This window comes from Apis dorsata, unplaced genomic scaffold (assembly GCF_000469605.1).
Source record: "Apis dorsata unplaced genomic scaffold, Apis dorsata 1.3 scaffold_1096, whole genome shotgun sequence".
Classification (NCBI taxonomy): Eukaryota; Metazoa; Arthropoda; class Insecta; order Hymenoptera; family Apidae; genus Apis; species Apis dorsata.
In genome coordinates, this window is record NW_006264194.1 from 122,835 (window position 1) to 137,260 (window position 14,426).

General features: G+C 39.4%; 1 protein-coding gene across 2 annotated transcripts in view; it reads left to right on the forward strand.

Moving 5' to 3' along the window:
* Positions 1-14,426, forward strand: part of LOC102673834 — a 75,721-nt gene that overhangs the window by 42,565 nt on the left and 18,730 nt on the right. For both annotated transcript variants that reach the window (XM_031514670.1, XM_006624703.2), the window contains exon 4: positions 2,411-2,692. In XM_031514670.1, coding sequence (XP_031370530.1) covers positions 2,411-2,692 — 282 coding nt within the window. The remainder of the gene's footprint in view (positions 1-2,410; positions 2,693-14,426) is intronic.

Sequence of the window (14,426 nt, forward strand, 5' to 3'; positions counted from 1 at the left end):
GAAATAATCGCGGTTACGAGCGAGCTTACGGGATAAAATTACACTCGGGAAGGCGATTGGCCAGAAATTGATGCCCACTCTGGCACAGGACACTGGTGGCGTTTAGATGATTCGAGACGATGTCTTTGAAGCTGGTTCTCGTTTTGACTACCTCGATCGATAATAGCCTCGAGACGGTGGTCGTGATGAGGAAAAGATTCCAAGCGAGAACACCGAGCAGGCAGACGCAAATTAGTGACAATATTGAGCTATCTTGTCCCACGATACTTGACATTTGCATAGTAGATGGGTTACTGGAATTGGTAGCACGCGATCACGAGCACGAAAATTTCTCCATATCAGCCTAAACGCATCGTTTACACATCCTTTTTACTTGATTGACGCTTAACACGATTAATTTTCACCCAAATTTACGCCTCGCGCCCTAAAATTTCCTTCCTACGAGAGATTTAGGTTATCCAAAGATATGAATTTTGCAAATTGATTGCACTTGTTTTCGCCTCACCGTCGAATTTTCCAACTTGGATTCTCCACGAAAACCAATTGAAATTGGCATCGGAAATTTTCCGCGGTTATTCGTTCGATAACGTTGCTTCTTCCACCCTAGTGCAAAATTTACTTTACCGACCAGCGCTACCTCGATCGAAGAAGTATTCTTCGAAATACTCAAAATTTGTCTTAAACGAGATAAATATTGGAAGGAAATATTCGACGAAAATCGATTTCAGCGAAAGGATCGCGTAACAGAGAACGATCCGTGTAGTTGGGATATAATTTCTAGTTGGAATCGTTTCGCGAATCCCGCATTTTCGACGTAAATATTTTTCCCTCCCTTCGTGAATACGAAAACAAACGAGGAGGAAGAATTTTTCGAACACGTTCGATAAATTATAAGATACAATTTTATGCAAATATTTTTGCTCGGATATTAAACGACCACGTCTTTAGAATTGCAAATGCTCCGTGTTATTAATATTTATGTATTTATGGAATTTAACGATTTCGCGTCAGATACGATCGAACACGATTATCATCGACATCATTACGATTCAATGTCGCCAAGTTCGAGGTCACGAATCGTAATTGGACAATTATCTCGAATATAAAATCGGTGTCTAAAATTATAACTTTATCGAAAAAAGGAAAGAAAGGAAGATAACTATATCATTTTTCCTTATCGACGGATTCGTTCGAATCGATCGATCGGATCCCCCTTTTCTCTCTTTTCCTTTTTTTTTTTTTTTTTTTTTTCATGCAAGAGGAATCTGGACGACCACCGATATCGAGCACTGGTTTTTCACCATTTCCCCGAGTGGCGTGTATCGAGTATCCGGTTCACCCTTTAATCCGCACGCATCGCACGTACACGTTGACGTTGACGGTTGGAGGACGTTGTCGAGCGTCAAACGCATGCCCGCGTTCCGGAGGACTCTCTAATGGAGTGTCCTGCCGGCTCGAGTGGATCCGTTGCATATCATTTACCTTTACGAGCGAACGCGGTTACGCACTCGGTCCATGCTTTCCATCCTGTTTCCTCTCCAATCTTTTTCGTAAGTCGTCGCCACCCCTCCCATAAGTATTTCTGCTTAAAATTTCCATTTAAGAGCAATCCGTTAAAGCGATGGACTGGCCGAAGATAAAATATTTGAAGTCTTTTCAAATCTACGGATATATTTTCTTCGGGGGCTTTCACGCTCTGCTTGGATCCGCGAAGGTGCATTATTGTTTCGACGAGTTAAAGAGGAGGAAAAGACGATCGAAGCTGGAGAGAGACTGGAGAGCGAATTGCGTGCGCAGATATCCGAAATCGATCCGACGAAAAGAAAATCTACCTACGATCTGGATCTACTCCCGACACCCAACGATTTTTCACTCGAATTACGTAGGCGAGGATTGGAAGAAAGGGGCGGCTCGAGCCCCGCCACAAAGCGTTTCCTTCAAAAAGAAGGGAAGAATGGAGGCGAACAGAGGTATTACTCCAGTTTCTCTTAGGGACTCTTAGCGAGTCGTAGGAAGAAAAGTTTCATGCATACGAATGTACGGATAACTCTGGATGCGTTTCAAATTGAGACGCTCGAGAGAAAGAGAGAAAATGAAGAAGAAGAAGAAGAAGAAGAAAATTTCGCGAAAGAAGAAGCCTTAGCCTAATTACCTAAAAAAGACGAGAATACGATCTTTTTTACCCCGTATATGGCACAAGAGGGAAAAAGAGGACGAAATAAAACCGAGGAAGGAAAAAGAGAGAGTAAAGTATCGGCCTGATTATTGGAATAACTCGATCTCTTATCTTACAGGCGGCACGAAAAGTGAAGGGGAAGGAAGAGGGATTACTTGATAATAATATTAAAAAAAAAAAAAAAAAGGAAAATGTTAGCCCGATTACCAGAGCAACGTGATTTCTGTCTTACAGGCGGCGCCGAGACAGACGCGGTACACGCGATATTGGCCAGATACCTTCAGAGGCGTCTTCAGGGGTCTCAGCTGTCGACGCCTCCGCCTCCGGCGGTCCTCTTCAGTAGCCATAACCAGGCCAGAGTGAGACAAGGTCAGAGGACGACTGGCAATGCATTGCCGAGGAATGTGAGCGAGAAAGAGAGGAGGGGAGGGATGGAGGATTACGAGGATTACGAGGACGACCTTGAGGGCTTCGAGGACAGTGAGAGGAGCAGGACCAGATTCGATTTGTTCGCCGGTAAATCCTTGAGCCTCGCTCGAGCCACATATTTCCATATCGTCTCGCGTTTTTACCTTTTCTCAATTCACAATTTTCTTATTTCGGGACAAGCCTTCGAGATGGCCGAAAGGAAAGAAATATCGGAGAGATATTTTCGCAAGATTTCGTTGCCAACAACTTTTTCATCGATTGTAAAGAATATATCGCCGAAATAGAAAGTTGATTAGTAATAGCCACATTAGCACTTGCGCGAGAAGAAGAAACTTGGCTTCGAGTATATCTAAAATAGAAAGTTAGAAGGCCTTAAATTTTTCGTTGTAGCAAACCTATCCATCTTCTATCCATCCCGAAATAGAAAACGAAGTTAAAAATTTGATTGATATCAAAGTTGGAATTTTCCCACTTTTGTCTCGAGTTATCACGCTTGAATATTGCGTAGGCGCGTGATAACTCTTGTACAATTAGCACGTTTAATCCGGTTATCCCGTTATTTAGCCAGCCATTTCTGTTATTACACGTAAAATACAAGGATGGACGGATTATCGAGCCGGGCCTGTGCGTAACCGTGCAACGAGGATAATCGAATAAAACGAGGGCTAATCGGACAATCGAAGATAACGCCATCCCAGACTGCTATTAATATCGCGATATTCCACCGAATAACGCTTTCTAATCGACCGATTCCGAATTATTATCGTTATTTCTTTCTTCTCGCGCTTCAATCGCGATTAAATCGCGCGGCGCGTTTTTACCCAAAAATGATTCGTCTAATTTTCCTCGCCTTTTACCATTATCTTCAAAAGTCGAAAAAGTTTATCGACTACTTGCCGCTTGGAATTTCGATTCGAGAGAGAGAGAGAGAGGGAAAGATCGATGTCCACCGCCTCGAAATTACCCATCTGCCGTATGTAATTCGATGACAGGGATAGGAGCGTGCATCGACGTTCCAAACCGTTCTCGTTCTCGAATCGTTGGAAACGCTAGTCTCTGCGTTTCGAATAGCGAAAATGCGTTTGTCCACCTTCTCGTCTCGATCGGAGATAAAAGGATCGTAAATATATTTCTATCATTTCTGTCACTTTGCTAGTCCAATTTAATTAATTTTCGAGCAGTTGTATATTGATATTGCTTCAATCGTGATAAAACAATAATACACGTAATACAGTGTTTATCGAATAACCGTGCATGTACACGTGGCGTAATAATAACAACTGGAATATATATATATACTAAATATAGAATAAATTTACATATAGCGTAATGTCATACGTCGCAAAGTTAATTTATTTCCAGTGTAATTTGAATTTTTTTCGTGGAGGTAAAAATCGTAGTTTGTAGAGATTAAAATGTCATTTCCAATTTTTCGAGAACAAAATCAAAAATAAAATTTTAAATATGATTTCTTCGTTGCGTGACGCACCATGTGCGTAATCGTACACAATTTCGATTAACGTTTTTCGTCGGAACCCGTTGCTTTTTTAACTCGTTTAATAATTCTTCCCGAGGAAACTTTACACGGCTAATACCGTTTCGTAGCGGTTGCCACGATTCCTATTCAATTTTCACGAGGCTCCTTTGAAGTTCTCGACGAGGCGCGCTTTATCGCGGAAAAATGGGAATTGAAACTTGCTCTTTGTCTTTCAAATTTCAAACTCTCGACAAAGTTCGCGACCATCGCTTAAGTCTTGCGTTCCTTCCATTTTCCGCTACAAGAAATTTCATTGCCAGAAAAGACCCCCTTCTCCTCCCATCCTTAATACTTAATCCCTCCGTTATTACGGAACCAATTACCGATCGATCGCAGCGAATTTCCTCCATCGAAACTCAACGTTTGAAAGCAAATTAAATTACTAAACCACCTCGTGGAGAACGTCTATCCGGAAAAACCGAGTGATTCGATCGAGCGATTGGTACGTACGAATAGAAGAGAGAAACAAGAATTCCGCGCAACGATTGACACGCATAGAAACGCGACGTATCCTTTTTTTCCTTTTTTTCCTTTTTTTTTTTAACGAAAACGTTTCTCTACAATCACCCCCGTCCAACGATTCAAAGTCGGGGAGCTCGATATTCCGAACGAAAAGCCCGTCGTGCTTTTAATCGAGCGCAAGGGATTTCGATATTCGGCCGATACGCGATCGAGCCAGCCATCCAATCGAACCGGTCACGGGCCGTCGATCGCGTCCAGGGTGCAACGACTTGTTGATAAGTTTTATTCGTCACCGCTCCCCCCTTCCTTTATCCTCTGCCTTCCACAATCGGTTCCACGTTCGTCCAATTAAATGTTCGCGGCCTGCTTCTCGTAAACTATCTTTCGACTTTATCGCCAAATTGTCCGATCGGGTTCGTTAATACCCGGATTTCTATCGAATACTCGAGTCCTCCATCCCCGTTTTTTTATGGACACGGAATTCTGGAAAATCGTTCATTAAAGCAACGCAGAGATAAATTTTAAGTTTACAAGGTTATCGTAGGAGTATTTTTAATTTTATAAGGAATAAACGGAGGATAAAAAGTCCGCAGCGAATTGCAAATTTCTTCGGTACGATTTCAAAGGAAGTGTGTCAAAAGTGTTTGCGGTATTTCGTTCCAAAGTTTTCTTTGGCCCGCGGCGGCTCGAAAATTAGCGGATGCGTAGTAGGCGTGTTTGCACAGATTCCAGAGGGGGAAAGTCGCGAAGAACAAACGTTTAGCCTCTATCGATTTTTTTTTCTTTTTTACGTTTAAAAATTCGGAAAGAGACGAATCTATCGATACAAAAATCGATGTAAAAATGGTAGAAGAACTTGTTAATCCGTAGAAATTATATTTTTTCAATAAAGTTGAGCAAATTCGGGAAACTACGTAGCCGATATTATTGAATAGTACAACGTTACGTATACGTATACGTAATCAAAGTTTCGTATCGAGAACTTGATACTTCGACTCCACCTAAATCTTAACCATTGTTAGAATTCTAATCTAACTCTGCTAATTATACGGTGGTAACTCGGTGGTAAGTTGGAACACATCGAATACTCGATGAATTTACCGTTGGAAGTTAATTAGAATAATTCGGCAATACTTCGTTCGAGAAAACTTTCGTAATCGATAGTTTGAGTTGATTATTCTCAATTCCTTCGTTTTTCCATTTTTCATCGCCGATATTTCCTCATGATCACTCCAATATACTCGATTCGATTCGTAAGATTTCTCGCCGTAGCTTCTTTTACGCCTCCAAGATATTCTTCGTTGTATCAATCACGCAGGATCCGTGGAAATTGTATATATTTATAAAATGACGTTTCATGTATAGTTGTTTATTGTACGTGATATATGTTGCATAATGGAGCGTGAAATTAATGCATCGTATACGTGTTTCGGTTGAATAAATGCGAGAATAGTTGTTTATCTGGATCGAATGCATTTTCGTTAAAATATTCGTATAAGGAAACGAAAGAGATTGGATAAAATTTTCATTTTCCACTTTTCAATAATATTTTTCGAAACGTTTCAAATTTTCACTCGTACGTTTACCAAAACATCAAACTCCATTTTCCAACGAAATTTTATACTTTTCGAAGAATCGTTTGCATTTTTTCTCTTCAACGAATAATACACACAAATTACTATAGAAAAAAGTAACGCGTTACCTTCCAAAACATCCTCCATTTTTATATCGTTGCGTTTTCGCCACCCGGTTTTAATCTAGCCCGGTATATTACCGTCATTCTTCCAAATATTCCAAGTAAATAATTTCACGGAAGATATATCTGCCATAACTGTGGCGGCCATTTCGAAGCCGCGGCGCAATTTCGCGAGTTGGTCGAATTACGTTTAACCATAGAGCCGGAACGGGCACGCCACGGGCAGACCGATCGCGTAAAATAACGATGAAATTGCGAATAGAGCCGATATCTGCTCATCACCTGTCACCTGGCGGACCCCCCACCCTATCGTTTCGTCCTTTTCTCCACATTTCCCAGGGATTAATATTATCCATCCACGCGTGTAACGCGCCTCGATTCCCCCGTTCCCAAATAATTCCCTCTCACGTTCCGATTTATTTGCACGGCCATATTACCCACGTAAATTTCGCTTTCCTTCCAAGAAGATACGTTCGAGCAATTTATAAAAATATATTCATACATTATTCGCCAGGCATCGCTTTATTTTAGCGGAGCAAAATATTTATCCGAGAATTTTAATTTTCCGAGAACGCGAATCGTTTATTCGATCGAAAGCGGAAAGGAGAAGTTTGAAACTCGATATGTGTATAAATTATGTCGCGGCTGCGCTAAATAATTCTTTCCGACAACGCCCAGGGGATGTTAACAGAGGGAAAATAGAAACGAATTTCGAAACCTCGTGTTTCCTGATAAATAATCGATTCTTGTTGGAAATGGATGTGACGCGTCCTAAACCGAGTACCCGTGTCGCGAAGACAGCGAATAGGAACGACAAACCTGAAATTTCTATCCCGATATCGCAGTAAATAGGATCGCTCGATTTCGAATCTTTGAGAAACCTTTCCTCGGACTTTTACCACTTCATTGCGAAAAACTTTTACCTTTCGACGAAATCTCGTCGGTTTTCGCAGGAAAAATGAAACTTTTCGTCCCGTGAAGTAAATAAAATTATATCGAACTCTGTACGTCGCGCTTTCCCGACCTTCCCCTTTTCGAAATTACGTAATAATAATAATAATTGATCTTTGGAAGCTTTAATCCGAATCGATATAAAGCACCCGAAACTTAAATTACTCGCAGTTTCGAAATAAACAATTCGATCAGATTGACTGCCAGTTTGGTTCTTGAAGCAGTTGCCAATTTTTAATCACGATTTCGTGGCGATCGTAGCTTTCCATGTATAAACGTTAATTAAGCTAGGAATTTAAACCCTAGGTTTAATTAGGGTTACAGTCACAATTTTGCTTGTCGAAATTACCTTGGCTGCACAAAGGGCTCGAAGAGGCGCAGTTATTAAAATTACGTGGTTGGTATTAGCGTTGCAAAATCCCGAGAAAAACTCCTTCCTTTCCAGGAATAATTTTTTCCGGCAGCACCGTGCTTCTTCTTCTTCGCAATGTATCGATACGTAGATATCAATTTAGTGGATATTATCGTTTGATCTCGGTGAAATGCCATTTATAGCGGACTTAACTTTGATTTTACGAGCGACGGAGAGCAAAACGAGAAACACGAGGGCCAGATCCTCTGTTAATTACGTTTCTTACGCTACCTACGCTAACGTAATTCGAGCGTTGCTCGGTGTTTGTCGATGGCGTGGTGGCAAAGACGCCACCCTCCTCCGCTTTCGGATGATAATTCATTCTAAAACGCATCTGCCCCGCAATCTTGCCTCGCTATTCCATTACCGACTATTCCCTCCTGGCCACGAGTGCGCTCGACGTTCGTTTGGACTTCTCTCTCTTCTCGATCGGCCCTATGCATCCACTCGATCAAAACGTGATCGTGTCGTAAAGTTGCAAAGAAAACGGCGAGGAGATCCCTCATTTTTCGACTTTCCTCGCGGAAAATTCCGGAGAGAGGAGATTAAATTTAACGAAAATCTCGATTAAAATCTCTTTTCTCGAAACTTGTTCCCAGGATTTTTTAAAAACTCTCTCCGATGATTATGCCAAGTTTCGTTAACTCGAACGGAAAAGTTTGGAGAGCGGGAAGGAGAAAAAGTCGCCGTAAAATCTTCAACTATGTATATATATATATACACACTTCTCTTGAAGACAAGTAGAAACAGAAACAGAAAATTTCGTTTGAAAACTTTTCTACGAATCTGCTCGTTCAAATCTAATAAAGATGTTTCTTTCCTTCGATAAGATTCATATTTTTCCCTTTTTTCGCTCGATTCGTTGTTCCCCGTAAAAGCATTTCTATATTTTCAAAGCAGGCTGCGAGTTTTTCGCCTTCTTTCGCGGCTGACTTACTTCCGCTCTTTCTCTTCGGGCAAAGTGTAACCAAACTATGGAAATTTTGTTACGCGGCTCGAGTTTGTTTAGGGCAACGCACCTCCCTCGTGCATCCCTCCTCCCCCTTTTTCCGAATACATTTCAACTTGCATCGTTCTCACGTCGTTCGTTCAGAGGTCATTTCACTACTTTCCTTCGTCTTTTCGTATTTCCATACCGTAAAAAATAATTTCTTTGCGTCTTTAAGAATTTTTCTTCTTTTATTTCCAGTTTGCTCTTTTGTCTATAATTCAAATCCTTTTCGATTCTTGAATCAAATTTCTCTTACAGTAAATTTTAACCACTTTCGTTAGAAATTTGGATCGATTCGATAAACGTTTTCTTTCGCTTTCTCTTTTCTAAAATCTGTTTTCTTTATCTTTATAAAACGGTTTTTTACGAAAAAAAAAGAAAAGGATTTTGCACGTCATAACGACTTTCTATTTCTTTCCACGTAATAAGTAAATGTATAAACATCTCTCGTTACGTTATTTACACGGTGTTCGAATAAAGGCAACGTTCTCGAGGTTATGAGGATCTGCGCGACGTTGATAAGCAGCTGCAGACAGAAGGAGGCATTATCGCGCTATCGTTTCCAAGTGCACAAGCCTGGATCGTTAACGGCTCGACTGCTGGTCGAAAGGATGCATCGCGAATCCTATTCCTCCTCAACTCGAATTCTTAACTTCTTTCCTCTTAAAATATCTTCTACCTTACGTACACGAGACGAGTCGTATTTCAATTAGAAAATTAATCGCTGACCGTCTCGCTTTCGTGGGCCGTTATTTAATTAATTTAATCCGTATCGAGATGCTTGTCGAGATTTGGGGTGACGAGCTCCTGAAAACCTCGGTCGGTTGTTGCATTCGCAATTGGAATTTCCAATCGATCGTGAAAGCGGCGAACATTTACGTAAGACGACAGGTTTCGTCGTAACCGAATGGCCGCGAGACTATGTAAGTACACGGCGTTCGATCCAGAGAAACGTATCGTGAAGTGTATCCAGTTCGCTCTGCCAAGGTCCTCTTTGGAGAAAGCGACTTTTCTCTCTCTCTCTCTCTCTCTCTTTCTCTCTTTTTCTCTTAAAGTGTCCACGATAATCGTTAGACGTTTCATAGAACGTAAATTACAGTTATTCGAATGGTAACGTCCATTTACGAGATAACGCGTCTCGGACTGTATAAATTTCATCGCGAGTTACGATTTTACGAGAAACGTAAAATGTGAATAACGCTTACACTTTGTGTTTTACACTTTTTCGGATTCGTTTTCAATATTACACCGCGCAGTTTTGCGTTACTTAACGGAACGATAGCTTGACATCGACTGAACGTAAACGTGCTCTCGCTTAATACCAGTGTTTACATTTCTGTGTAAAAACTATCAACAGCGTTCGAATACATTCCTAATCTTTGTAATAACGCGTTAATAGCGCGCGTATATAATAATATATTATATTATATTTTATATACAATTATATACAAATATAATTACAATTATTACATAAATCGTGCATATTTCGTTCGTTAAAAATTGCAAGCGTTCGAACACTTTCGTTAGTCACTGCATAATGAATTATATATCCTATGCATTTATTAGATGACGTAATTTTAAAATTTGCACCCCAATTTCTCGTAGAGCGTATATTTTCAATAAAGAAAATTATCGATCATTCGATTCGACAATCGAGGCAATTAATTAATCGTAACGCGTTCCGCGATGTTGACGTTGGGGAAAATTTATCTCCCGTCTTTCTAAATAGCTTCAAATGTGGCTTAATCCCCTCTCGCGATATGAAACAATTAATATTCTCCAATTTCCCGAGCAAATTTAATCTACCAGACAGAAATAAATGGCCGAGCTTCCTTCGAGTTGAGACGGTGCTAACCTCAGATCTAGACGCTTTTTAATCAAAGTTAAATATCGGTCGTGTTTAACGCGCAATTAACATTTATCTTCGAACCAGATTACTTTCCATCGATAGTTGATCCGGATAAAAATCGGAGAAGATCGATTCAGAATCGATTCGAACTTGTCGTGTACCGATTCGATATCGTCGAAGATCGCGAATCGTTTAATTAGTCGTCAATTTTGCTTTAGCAAAATTTGATCGTAAGAAACGCACGTTAATTCGTTGATTATTAAATTGAATATCGGCATTTTCGCTTCCCAGAACATGTACTCGCGACACGAAACGTCAATTTTAATTAGCGATCGATCGACCTTAATTTTCGAGAAAAATGAAAAAGATCGCTACTCTGGTTCAAGGAAGTTAGATCACGCGTTTTGCCTCTAATGTGATTCCATATCGAAGAAATATACATTGATAAATTTAAATTTTTAATATTTTTATCGTCTAATACATCAAATAAATTCTATTTTCATTCCGTTCCGAGAAATGGTCTGTTTGCACTAAGAGACGTTTGAATTTAATGAAGAAGCACTAATTGTTAGATGTAAGCACTGTGCTACGTTCAATTATGGCTGGGTGCATCATAATCGTCGTAAATGCTCCACTTCCACCTTTCCACCGTCTGAACATCGTTGAAACGTTGAATTATTATCGTTACGAAACAGGGAATGGAAACAATAAATTAATCAGGATGAGGTAATAACGATGAATTTGCTCGGTTGGAAACGTATATATTCAAGAAGGCGAGAATCTGGTAAATTTTAAATCATCATTCCGATCTATATTTCCCGTATTCCATTTCAAATTTTCCCCCAGAACGAATGATTCAGTAATTATAAACTCTCTCTCTCTAAAATCTCCTGCTAACGAGAGTTAAATTGCGAATCGGGAATTTCGAGAAAAACTTTATCTCCGTTCCAACTTATACATCCCACTTGATAGTAATGAACGTAAATGAATCCTTTTAAGGATTCTCGAACCCAATTAGTCCAACGATATATTTTTCCTTCGCCAATCTTACTCGATAATTCCTTGCTGAATAATTACTTATTGATATTACAAATATTCTATATACACTTTTTCTCCCTAAAAAATAATTTTCACTTCTTCTTCACCGAGTCACCGCAGATTCACAAAGAAATCGAGGGAGTGCTCATTCATTGCATTGCTGCACATGGTCGGTTGCACGAGTTCGATCGAGTTGTGGACGATTTTGTCGCGCTTGGATTATTGGCGTTTTAGAGCGGCGCCGCAAACTGGTTGGCCCTCGGACCACTTTCGTTTTAAACGGCGAAACGATTGAAATTTCCACGGTGTCATTCGCCACGGCCGAGAGTTAGACGACCTTGAGTCGGTGAGCGTGCTCTTTCGTCCTTGTCAAGATCGTCTCGTCCAACGATAACTGCCATTTTTGAATTCCTCGCAAAGAAAACTCTTCACCTTTCGAAAGTTTTATCTTAATTCTAAACGCTTTCAAGAAATTATCTATTGTGCAAATTAACACATAGTACTGCTCATCTTACAAACATATATCATTTATAATAATAAAAAAAGTAATGGAGAATTTATACAACTCGAAGCTAGTTTGAGTAAGATTGGATAAAAGAAGAGAACGTAGTAAGAGAGATACAAGAAATGTTTGCCTAGTCAGTGTCTAATAAGCATACTTGAAATAGCGCCTGTTTACCATAATCTCATCGAAATTCTAAATCAATACAATTCTATGCCATCTGAGAATTAGCAATTAACGAGTTGAGCCAAAGCGGTGCATAATATAAACGTGAAAGGGATGTTTGGATTCGTATCAAGTATTTGTGCATGCGGTTGAAAACAGGCAATTGGGAGCGAGTAATTGAAAGTGAGAGTTTCGAGAGAAAGAGAGAGAGAGAGTTTAATTCAACAGACCGTGAGACACAATGCGACGTATCATTATTGTCATCGTTCTTAAAATAACTGTTATTACTCTCTGCAGCATTGGCCGCGACCCAACATTCCTACGATACAATTAATTGCAATTAAATAATAGATTTGTATAATAATTGCTATATCGATGTGAATTCGAGTCGACAAAAATATTATCAATTTATCATTTGGTTAAAAGTAAGATTTATTAAATTGTTACCAACTTATAATGCAATCCGTTGTAACTCGACGATTTCACAACTTTCACCGTTATAAAATATCGGTTCGTCGGGTGAAATTTCAACTTCGTCGAATAGAGAGATTCGCCTCTTCTCGCGGGTTACACGCGAGAAGTTTTGAAGTTGGTAAACAACGATGGACGAACGGAACGCCTCTTCGTGCCTTTCTAAGTATGACCCTGGTTACGAAACGAATCACCGAGGAATCTCAACTTTCATTTTCTACGCTCGTATCTGCTCGGGACGTGCTCGGGTGCATGCTGTTGCACGTGACACGCGTCGTGCACGTGCACGAGCGTGTGTCCACGCGTGGCAAATACATAATAACGACTATTAAGGAGGAGCTCGAAAGACGCTCGATCTTTTTTTCTTTCTCTCCTTCTTCTCTCTGGAAACACAACATTGGAATGTTGTTGATTACCTTGTTACCATTTTATATTATGTAACGAGCGTGCTTCTTCTTCTTTTTTATCGACACAACAGTGTCGATTTCCAACGTCGATTAAATATACATTTGTGTTTTTATACGAATATGCATTTTATTGCAACGCCTCGGGCAATAATTTTTCCAAAATAAATTGCTAACAAATTGATAACATCTTCTTTTCAATATTCCATATAAATCCGGATACATCGATTCTCACGAAGATGATATAAATTAGCCAAGCCTCCAAGAGAAGAAGAAAAAAAGGAATAAGAATTCCAAAGTGTGCGTACTAATAATAATAAAATTTCAGTCCTCTGAAATCTATTTTCAAACCACTTGATCTGATCCTGACAGGCTGACCGAGGCCTACATTCTTGGGACGTGCGTTCATTGGTAAAAGGCGTTACGAAAGAATCCAACCGCTTCATTCCTTGATTGCTATATTCGACGATAATCGTACAATAATATTCGTTCATCGGAATCGATTGGGAATATAAAATGTAATGGAAGATAATTATTTCGTAAGATTTATAATGATTACCAAGCCTACAAGGATTATTGCGTCGAAATCGAGAGAAAAGAAGGAATACTTTGTTTGATCTGTCGTGTTAATAATTTTTCGTTGCCGCGTGAAAATTTACGAAACTATAAAATATATTAAACTTTCATCGAATCGTAAATAATTTATCCACGTCCGTGTGATGTTCGAATAAAATTAACAACTGCTATTGATGTAATACTACGTCCATTTGTGATTAGAGTCTAGGGATTTCTAAAGAAAGAAAAAAAATGCGTGCATTGAATATCAGAGATTATTTTTACTTCGATCGAATAGATGAAATTATCGATTGCGTTAGAACTTCATTTATCGAAATGTAATTTTAATTAGGGTCTACTTAATTGAAATCCTTCCCATTGAATCCACTTATCTAAACGTAACCTCTATTATTGGAACGAGGTATCGTAGGTAGCGAGGAAAATCGATGATTCTCTCTATTCTACGGAGCTTCGGATATATCAATTGTTTCCTCTCGTTTAAATTAGAAATTCTGAAACACTTGTTTTAATTATTAGTATTGTGTTTTTTTTTAATAAAAAAATAACGTTGGAAAAATGGAAACGTTACGAAATTCGCGAAAGTTTCGAATAATCACGATTATAAAATGGAGGAAAAATAAGATTAATTTATCGCTTCGCGATATCGCAATATCTAGAGGAGAAAAGAGTTACGTTCGTGATGAGTTTTAATTTCAATTTTCAAAGTTGTGAATAATTATGGAGTAGTTTCGAGTGTTTCTTTTTTTTTTTTTTTTTAACTTTCTCCA